The sequence below is a fragment of the Gouania willdenowi genome, chromosome 10 (assembly GCF_900634775.1).
Source record: "Gouania willdenowi chromosome 10, fGouWil2.1, whole genome shotgun sequence".
Classification (NCBI taxonomy): Eukaryota; Metazoa; Chordata; class Actinopteri; order Blenniiformes; family Gobiesocidae; genus Gouania; species Gouania willdenowi.
The window spans coordinates 33,369,368-33,379,952 of NC_041053.1; the positions used below are offsets into that span (position 1 = coordinate 33,369,368).

A 10,585-nucleotide genomic window follows, 5' to 3' on the forward strand; every position below is an offset into this window, starting at 1 on the left:
GATCGCTTCCATGTGTCCTTATCAATCTTGAGAGATCTCTCAGGCTGGCCACGCCCACTGTTGCCCATTGGTCTCTGGAGAAGAGTCCCAGGTGTGGGAGAGTAAAAATGTTCTCTCATCCTTGTTGATGTTAAAGCTCTGCTTCCTGATCTTGATGGATGTGGCCACGCCCAGAAAGAACTCATAACGACACATGAAAGTGATCAGATGCCTCTGAGGAAGACTGACAGTTGGAAGTTGAAACTTGTCAGGAGATCAAAGTACATTTCCAGAAAAAAGTTGTCTGAATAAATGAAACCTAAACATACTAACATACATACAGGAGGCATTATAGTGTGCTTGGTAGAAAGTTGTAAATTCTTCTATTTTTTTTTTTACTGGAGAAAACTTGACACAAGAAAAAAGAAAGTCCTGCAGAAATATTACCTCGCCTTGAATATAGAAGGCCATGAGGATTCGTAAAAAGGCGGTGTTGTTGTCTTTTTTATTCTGTCGGTTCTTAATAGCGATCATGTTTTTCAGCCTGGGATGTGAGAAACAAAGTAAGCAAGCATTAGAACCATTTAAACTCACTGTAGATAAAAATATCATGAACAGGACATCAACGGAGTCACATACACAAAGCTGCACCGTCAAGCTTAAATTAACAGTGACGAGAGCATAGATCATACTTATTGTAGAGGAAGCCTCCAGCTGCAGTGGTCAGGCCACGATGGGACACATAAACCAATGGATAGATGTGGCTACACTCTTCCTCTTTCAGGCCCTCCTCTGTCCTCCTACATGTGCACACATTGATATATTAACAAAGAACAGGGTCTCCCAGCCATTATTCATAATAGACAACTGTTCTACACAGGTTCAAAGTGCCAGTATTTAAACAGCACACATCCACAAAAAACAACCTGGTTTAGTTGTTTGTGGACCTGCGTCATGCCTTTTCAAATGATTTAATGGATAAAAATACCTTGTACAAAAGAAATGTTGTCTGATCAGCACAACCAAGAAACTAGTTCAGCTACATTTTACTTTCAGTATTTAATTACAGACATATCTTGTATATTTACACGATGTAAAGTCTTAAAACGCCCTCACTGTTGGATCAGCAGCAACAGATTGACCACTTCCACAGCCACATCTGGGTCTTTGTCCAGCACCATGCTGAGCATCCTCTCCTAAACACACACACACACACACACACACAGTAACATTCAGATAGCTGCATAAACGTACACAATTACACCCACACACAAATAAGAATAATATGAACAAGAAGACAGTCATCAACATCCCCAGTCAGATTGGTTGTCATTATAACTGACAACCTTTTCCTAAATGTCCTAAATCCAAGAACTTAGTTGTATACATAAGAAAATATCACATCAGAATATAAAATTACTATCTTAAACGGTTTCTAAGAAAAGCTGTCCCCTTTGAAGTTACCTTGAACAGAATCTAAAAATTGGAACAAGTGCAATAACTCCGGAAAAAATAATTGCGCACTTCTCATTTTTGAACTCCATTAAGGTATTGATACCCTGAAGGCACACACCGAATTTGGTCATCGTATCTTAAACGGTTTCTGAGAAAAGCTGCCCCTTTAAAGATACTTCTAACAGTGAAAAAAAGACAAAAAAGGGCAATAATTCCATAAAAAATAATTGTGCACTTCTCATTTTCGAACTCCATCAAGGTAATAATATCCTCAACCCACACACCAAATTTGACTATCGTATCTTAAACGGTTTCTGAGAAAAGCTGTCCCCTTTAACTTGGACAGAAGGACGCACGGACAGACAAAGCTCAAAACTTCACACTTTGTGTGGCGGGGAATAATAAACATTGATAGATGTACATAAATGCACAAACATGAACAAACCAAGGGGTTAGGCACCAAGACACGTCACAAACACCATTTATTTGCAAGGCACACGTGGCTTAGGAGGGTCCTTGTGTGTTGAGAGGGGCATATTAAGCATCAGTAATTACTGCAGGCAGACACTGGACAACACAAAGGACGAGGCCACAAAAACAAACAGAAACAGTGGATAGTAAAAAAAAAGACAGAATAGGAAACACATTTTTGATATGCAGCGTAAAAAAACATTTTGAGGAGAGACAAAGACCAGATATGAGAAGGCAGCAACAACAGATGGATTCTGAGACAGAAAGAAAGGCAACAACTAGGAGGAGAAAAAAACAGATCTTAAATGAGGCACGAGTACACTCCAGAGGCCTCACTTTAAATCTGCTGGTAAAAAGCTCCAGGCGGCCAATGAATTCCTTCTCCTGGTACAAGCCTTGCAGGGCCCGCACACACTGTAGACGTACTGGACTTTGCTGCAGAAGAACAAAGAAAAACAGCTCAACTGGTAAGATAAAAATTAAAAAACACATTAAGCCGATCTCTCAATGTATATAATTCTGAGTGCGGACTTTCTTTGTGTATAATGCATTTTGTACGACACTAATAGCAACAACGACCAAAGAAAAGCATCTTCACGAGTCCGTTTTTCTTTACAATGCTTTGCAGCTGTTGTCTCCAGTGTGGCTGTGTGTGCACAACACATTGTATAAGCTAAGCTAGACGTTACAGCACTGGCTTCTGATTGCCATTTCTTGTGTAGATGTTCACCTTGTCGTGCAGGGTCCACCCCAAATACTTGAGACACCTGTCATTAAGGAAATCCTCTGGGTCTGTTTTGATCCAAATACCCAGCTCTTCAATACATGTCGCCCGGATATCAGGGAGTCGGTCTCGGTACCGGTGCACAAACACACCACGGAACACGGCATTCATCATGGACGACAGCTCCTCTCTGTTCTCCTGCAACTACATTTGTGTAGGGGTGTGCATTGTTATGAATCTGACGTCACCATATGATATATCCCGATACTAAACAATACAATATATATATATCGCAATATAAATATTTACAAATTTTACCTTTACAGGCACAAAATGGTATGAAATACAATTTATTTCATTTCTTTAAACTTGCAAGAACAAGTAATTGGTAACAAACAAGTACATTTTTCAAAAAGTTTAACTTTTGCCTGAGTTCTTAAAATCTTTTTTAAAAAATTAACCATATACATCTAGAAAAGTGCGCAGTATGTTTTTATGAAAATAAAGTGCAATCAACACCCAAGTTAAAATGCATTGTGGAGTGATGTGGTTCTAGTGACCAGGCGTTTACGTGCTATGCAGAATTTTTTTTTTCTCAATAAAAACAGGTTGAAAAAAAAAAAATTAAGACATTTTCGTGACCGAAATTCATAAAAAAAAAAAAACAGGTGCTACACAGAGGAGGCTAAAGGATCAGAGGCAGAAACATCTGGATTGGTTAGTCCTAACTCCCTTGTGGAAAGAAGAGTCCAACATAGTCAGTAACCTCTATCAAGTTATTAACAGTAAAGAAGTAGTTGGCCACAAAGTAAAACTAACGCCAGTTGTACTGAAACACCGGCTAATGCTTGTGGGCACGTTTCTGTGTTGCTACCTCTCCAATGGAGTTCTGCAGCTCTTCCAGTCGATCCGAGGCTTTGTCCTCGGCCCTCTTATTGCGCTCCATTTCAAACTGCCGCTGGGTTGTCTGCAGCTGAACGCACTGCACCATAGCCACATCCACCAGCCCAGTCATTAGCTTCATGGCTAACAGATGGAGAAAAAAAATACAGACACCTGCAAATGGTGCAGACAGAAGCCTGTGGAGCCAGAAGATCTGAAGGAGGATGGTCGCCGAGTTTGTTGACGTTTGTGAATGGAGTTATTTAAATAAATGACAACAAAAATAACCTTATCACTTTTAAGAATAACACATTTAAGCTGATCTATTCCAATCATCTTGGATGCATTCAAAATTAATAGATAAAAAGCTAATTTTCCTAAACCACTGATGCTGAAATAACATTTATGCGCCTGAGTGATAGTGGTGTGCTTACCCAGCAGGGTGCTGGTGTGTCTGAAGGCACGGACCTGAGAGTCCGACAGGCCCGTGAGCAAAGTCAAGAGCGATGGAAAGAGGAATTCATCATAAATGAAGCTATTCCGACAGGAACGGACCAGAACCTGCACGAACTCGCATAGGCCAGATTTGAAACGCTTCAGCCGGGGACCAGGAGCACACAGAGGGTAAACCACTGAATCCTGAGGAACAAAGAGAGAAAATGGACATTATGAGGTTATTTGAGATGATTACTTATTTCTATGTGAAGAAAAAAAACACGTCATGCTGAAAACCCTCAAACAAAATACATTTTGAATGGAAATCAAATGTACACAATATTCAACTACATATGCATTTTAACTCTCTAACCTCATTGAACTCTTTGGTCAGTTTGCTGATGATTTCAGCGTTCTCCATGTTCTCAAACATTTCTTGGCTCACCACACCTGAAACAAACAGCATCCAATTATTTGATGTATCAAACACATCAATCCTGTCCTTCACTGGGCTTACACAAAATGACAATGACATACATTCATTTACTCCAATCTCAATTCAAATACTTTATCAGAGTACGCGGGAAAACCCAGGAAAGTTGAGGAAAATTTACGTTAAATGCATAGCAGCTTCCTCTAAACAGTTAACGTGATAGCAAATCTTTAAATAAACTTAAAAAAAAATTATTTAAAGTTATTCATTACATTTTTGCATAACAATGTTCTTAAATAATTCATAGCAAACAAAGTCAATAAATTAAAGCCAACTAAGGCTGCAGCTGTCCAATATTTCAGTAAATGATTAATTCCACCAGTAATTAGATAGAATATTATAATATAGAAATATAAATAGTAAAACAATATTATAACCAGTACCAGTGTGCATTCTCGTGCTTTTTGTTTTTTTAACCACAAACTTTGCGTGGAAAGTGTGGTGCACGTCTTTGAGGTTGTTTTGCGCTTGTGTAACAGTTATAAATGAGACCCCAGGTTTGTTCATTTGTTTCTTGGTCCAAGTGAGATATGCGTGTATTCCCTCCAATAAAATGATTCTATGAAAAATTTAAGAAAAATAATCTCTTGATCTGAGACAAAAATGGTTAATGGTGTAATTTGCAAATGTGTTGCAATAAAACGCATATAGCAACACATTGACACCATTGTTAGCACAGAGGAAGATCAATACTGTCGATCACATTAGGGGGTGAAAGTGGAAAGATAATCTGTGCCACTCCTCCTCTGGCCTCCCCTTTTAACCTCTGACCTTTGCATCCGCAGGACAGAACAATGAAGTTGATAAGCACGAGCAGCCCCGCCTCCTGGCTTCGTTTGTAGCTGTCCAGCCACTCGTCCACCACGGCCTGAAGAATGAGACACAGAAGAAGAAGAAGCAGCCAATGAAGATGAATGAGGACGCTACACACAGATCACAGAGCAAAACGGTTACATTAAGACAACATGAGATACGACACACTTTGGATGGAGACTTTCACTTTTTTTTATTTTCATCATGTAAATGACAATTTAAAAACAGTTTTATAAAAATTAAAAATTAACATCAAGAAACAACTAAACAGTACCGTGCATCTTCAAATTCTCATGCATCTCAGTGTACACGAATGAAAAGGAGTAGGGAACAGTATAAACGTATCTAATCCTACACATTTAATTATTTCTAAATTTCCTAACTTAAACCTCAACAAAGTCTCACTTTACTAACAATTTGAAAACTATAATGTGAATAAACAATCAATGCATACACAGAAACCATGCAATAATAGTTTTTTTTTACATTACCCATACCTTTTTTACAAATGATGTACCATATCCCTAGTGCTAACTATTTATAAACATACCTCTGAAGAATCATTTCTTCATGCTTCTTTTTAGGTATGCACCGACATGAAAATGTGTGGCCGAAGCCAAATAAAATATAAACGCTTGGCCAAATACCGAATGCGGTTACGTTTTTCACTGTTTTTTTTAATAGTGCATAAATAGCCTAGAATACATTTTTAGACTTTTTTTTTTTTTTTTTAAAGAAAGTAAATGTTTATTGAATATTCTGACATTTTTTAAATATGCCACTAGTAGTATTTGATTTAAAACCTCCCTCTCTTTCCTGAATATTTTTGGGGAACAGATAATTCCTTGCTTGATATAACACTTGTGTTATTTTATGTTCCACCAAGTGAAAAAAAAATATCAGAATTTGGGATTTTAAAAACAAGTCATTTGTGTGAACCCAAAATCAACATTATGAACAATTCTGATTGCTCTTTTCTGCAGAATGGAAAGTGTTTGAAGCTAACTTTTGGTGAAAGCTTAAAAATATCGAGCACAGGATTGACTCTTTATAAGTATTTATCTCCATCCAGAATAACTTGTGCTGCTCTATACTGTAACTGTACTGACAGACTTTTTATGACCCGCTCTTCACATTCTTTTTGTTATGCAGCCCCTTTTTGTGTTTTTTCTTTTTTCAGACAGAAACGACCGGTCATGGAACAATACTCAGGATAGACGACCTATGTCAATCATTGACTATGAGGCTGGATGAGAATGCTCCTTCCTCTTTGCGTGTTACATTCAATTCTGCAGGATCACATCAGTCAGCTGCTGTCAGCACACGATAACCTCCTTCATTGTGTTCTCTTTTCCCTACTCATTACACATGCCTCCTGCAGCACCTCCCTCTCCTCATGTAAATGTATCAGTGTGGCCTTCCCCCTCTCCCACCATAACAGCTGAGCTCCTACTCACCACCATGGCGCTCTTTCCAGAACGCACGGCTTCGTACAGATCATTTGCACTAATATCCTGATTCAGGGCTGTCGCGGTTGTTTTCCCACGGGAAGGAACTGGTCCTCTCCTGATGTTTTCAGCCACCTTTTCTGCAGCTTTAAGCCGAGGTCTCTTCGGTTGTTTCTAATGTTAGGGGTTTAGAAAATAATGATAGGTTTGGTAATAATGACAAGGAAAAACTTTATTACCAGGAAAACGTCACACAAATACACAATAGCAATTTTATTATGTTAAAAAATATACAAAAACATTTAAATGACAAATAAAATGTGCTTCCGCTTTACATTTGTACGTCTTCTGTTTAAAGAAAACATTAAAACTACACCAAGAGCCACAAAAAACAACAACATTTATTTGGTTATTATTTACATTTATTTATTATTAATTTAATGACACTAACCTGAGGCTCCACTGCCTTTTTTCGCTTTGTGGTTTTCAGCGTAACTTTATAACTGCTTCCAGAATCGGGAGAGCTGTGCAACTCATCCAACCTGAAAAAAACAACAAAAAAATAAATAAAACGCAAAAAACGTAAACAAAACAATCCAATTCCAAGCATTACACACAAGACAATTACGTAAAGGCCAAACTAAGATGACTACCAGTTTGCCCAAAATAGTGAACTATTATAACTTACACCACTGAGTTGAGTAATTTTGATAAATGCAACAAGCAAAAAACATTTGTTTAACTTTTGAAAGCGCTTACTTTCCACAGTCAAGGTTATTTGTTATCTTCTGACTTCTCTGCAATAAGTAACGGTATTTTAAGGTTATCCAAAGTTCAAGTAGAGATGAAAATAACTCATGGTTTGTAAAGATATTGTGAGAAATTAATCACACGATTGGGAACCACTAGTGAAACATGACATAATATAAAAACTATATTGATAGTTACATCTGTGTGTCTTAGACTTACTTACGTATTTAACAAGAGCACTGAGAGAGCGCAAACCTGCCAAGCACCAAATATCCTCTTTACCAGATATCGTTATCTGGATCAGTGATTCTGACCACTCACACTTTAAATTTAAACTTTATATCTATCTTTTTAATATTATTATACTATTATTCTGTTTCTGATTTGTTTATTTTTTGCACCATCCACGAAGTCACATTTCTGGTATTGTTTTAAACTACTTGAAAAATAAAAACTATTCTGATTCTGAAGGCATGCAAGAATATTCTATCCCTATTAATAATGATATAGTAGGTCCAAATGTTTTTCTTTTTTGGAAAAAAAATACATCAAATGTGCAATCCCGTTCTGATCTGGATGAAACTTGGTCAAATAATTAAGGAACCAACCCGACATAACTGAGTTCAATTTTATAAAGTTCGATCAGATATGAAACGAAATATGAATTTTTGCCAATGATGAGAAAAGGGATATTTTTCGATCTTTGAAACTGATCCAGAATCTGTATTTTATCTGAATCCCCTCCAAGATTTAAAGGAATCTCCCATGGCATAAAAGATCTATCGTTGGTTATAATTTGGTCAATATCAATAACTTTTAACGTAATCATGCCAACATAAAAAAAAAAAATCAACACTGGTGAAAATATTAGTTAGTCTCTATTGATACAGAAACGTATTCATAGCCCCCGGGACTATGCGTATGGTTTCCGGACCTTTTCTACATGAGCGTAATGTATTTTCACTGAGTGAGGATGGCCGAGCGGTCAAGGATTCTTTCTTCCGCTGCCGTTGGTTCGAATCCAATTTTTGTCATATATATTTTTTTATTTTAACATATATAACACAGCAATTTCTACCTTTAAAAATGCATACATGAAAAAAATAAACAGGGGGTTTCCTGGGTTAGGGCTAAAATAAAAGGGTTTGCAGGGGAGCTAAAAATAAATATGATCTAAAATACAACTGAAGGAACTTTAATTCACGTGGTGCACCTATCACGTCACCTAAACTGACCAATGGGGGCGCTGCGTATGCATTGGCCAGCAGTCTATGGATACGTTTCCGTATCAATAGCCACGGCCCAAATATGACCTCCTCCTAGGAGTAGATTATAAATAATAATCATTAAAGTTTGATTTAAAATTTAGACAAATGTATCCTGCAGGATGACCCCTTAAATGAACTGTTCAAGGAAATATATAAGGATTTGATAGGTTTACCTGTCAAATAAAGAGTCTTGGTCGGACATTATGGCTGGAAACACACCTGGGTTGAAGAATAGCTGGGTGATGTTTTAGGGACAAACCTCTGGGGATAAAAAGAACACCAAGTTAGCTAAAACTAGCTTCTGATCCACTTATTCCTGTTCATGGAGGCGGGAGTCTGCTACTGTATCTCCACCGTGAACAGGACACCAGAGCAGGCTAAAAGATTAGCTAACACTAACAAGCCTAAAGTGAATTTTAAAAAGGATAAGACATATTAGACCAAGTTAAATATCATAAAGTAAACCAATAACCATACTAGGTGGTTATTTTTGTACTCTTAATTAAAAACTAGCAGGTGAAACACTCTTCTGTTCGAGAATGGATGCACTAGCACATTAGCATTAGCAAAGACAAGTTAAAAAAAAACAAAAAAAACTATTTCAAGTCAAACAAACACGTCCATCTGAAATAAATAACTATATTACCTGATAATTACAGTGTAATAGGTGATATCTTTTCTCAAAAGGTAATTTTTACCGCTTCAGTTAATAAGCGGGAAAGTAAGCGAACGCTCCGTGGCTGAATGACGTAAAAGCTGATTGGCTGTTCAGAATAACGCTTGATCCTGATTGGTTGCCAGGACAATTAGGCACCACCTTGCCATTTATGTAAATTACTCATTTAAAAAGTTATTCACTTTACGTCCACGTGTTTTTTGGTTGTTTAAACTCAGGATTACATTTATTTTGTATTGTTTCGTTAATGTATACACTTCTGTCTGTCATTCTTCTCCTTGTTGGTCCACCTCCGCACTGTCCATTGTTCTATTATTGAAGATACACAATTAGCTCACTAATCTACAGTACTGCTTCCGCTCCACAGCTTCAAAATAAAGTGCATCTTTTCTTAAGTACTATTTTACAGTTGGAAACATTTTTATAAACAGTGTAAACGAACTGAACAAGTTTCATTTAAACAAAAGACACTAAGACAAATAAGAGACACTTTGTCACTTTTAATTTGACAAAAACTTTAGTCATCCGGCTTTTGTGCAGATGTATTCCTATTCGAGTTTTAATATTTTTTTTTTCTTTTTTTTTTTGACAATATGAAAAAATTAATTTACTTTTTTTTTTCAACAATATTACATGCAGTGAAGTGCTTACTGTGAAGAAACAAACCTTTGAGCGGCTATTTCATCCTTTTTCCTTTTTTTTCTGAGTAAATGATGTTTGATGAATTAATCTACGAGGCATACGCTATGATTTTATCTATTTAAAAAAATATATCAATGTAGCAACTTTAATAAATCCATCTATCCATCCATTTCCAGACCCACTTTATCCTGTTTTCCAGGGTTGCGGGGGTCTGCTGGTGCCTATCTCCGGGTCACACTGGGCACGAGGCGGGTGTACACCCTGGTCCATCATAGGGCAACACACAGACAGACAAATCACTCACAAACAGATTCACTCCTATGGACAATTTAGAGACTCCAATCAACCTGTCATGTTTTTAATAAATCAGAATCACAAATTAAATGGTTCTTGGAACTCAAGTATCATGATTAAAATGGAACCGGTACAAAGGAATATCCTCCCAGCCCTAGTAAAAAGGACATACTGTATATGTAACAATGAAAACAGTGATGAAACCCAATGTTGTTGAGTGTAGTAATTGCCTTTTATTTTGAAGTCACCTGTTTT

At 37.1% G+C, this 10,585-nt stretch overlaps 1 protein-coding gene across 4 annotated transcripts in view; it reads right to left on the minus strand.

Annotated features, from left to right (window-relative positions):
- stag3 (STAG3 cohesin complex component) overlaps window positions 1–9,691 on the minus strand; it is a 30,349-nt gene extending 20,658 nt beyond the window's left edge. Inside the window, exons 1-13 of one of the 4 annotated variants that reach the window (XM_028459654.1) lie at window positions 9,619–9,691; window positions 8,892–8,979; window positions 7,152–7,242; window positions 6,710–6,874; window positions 5,211–5,307; window positions 4,320–4,396; window positions 3,946–4,150; window positions 3,504–3,655; window positions 2,636–2,833; window positions 2,242–2,340; window positions 1,096–1,175; window positions 672–779; window positions 427–523 (exon numbers count right to left, since the gene is read on the minus strand). In XM_028459654.1, the coding sequence (XP_028315455.1) occupies window positions 427–523; window positions 672–779; window positions 1,096–1,175; window positions 2,242–2,340; window positions 2,636–2,833; window positions 3,504–3,655; window positions 3,946–4,150; window positions 4,320–4,396; window positions 5,211–5,307; window positions 6,710–6,874; window positions 7,152–7,242; window positions 8,892–8,920 (1,398 nt within the window). In that variant the 5' untranslated portion in view covers window positions 8,921–8,979; window positions 9,619–9,691. Of the gene's footprint in view, window positions 1–426; window positions 524–671; window positions 780–1,095; window positions 1,176–2,241; window positions 2,341–2,635; window positions 2,834–3,503; window positions 3,656–3,945; window positions 4,151–4,319; window positions 4,397–5,210; window positions 5,308–6,709; window positions 6,875–7,151; window positions 7,243–8,891; window positions 8,980–9,364; window positions 9,570–9,618 lie in introns of those variants that run through there. The other 3 variants (XM_028459652.1, XM_028459651.1, XM_028459653.1) reach the window with 3 other exon arrangements.
- Between the last annotated feature and the right edge of the window lie 894 nt (window positions 9,692–10,585).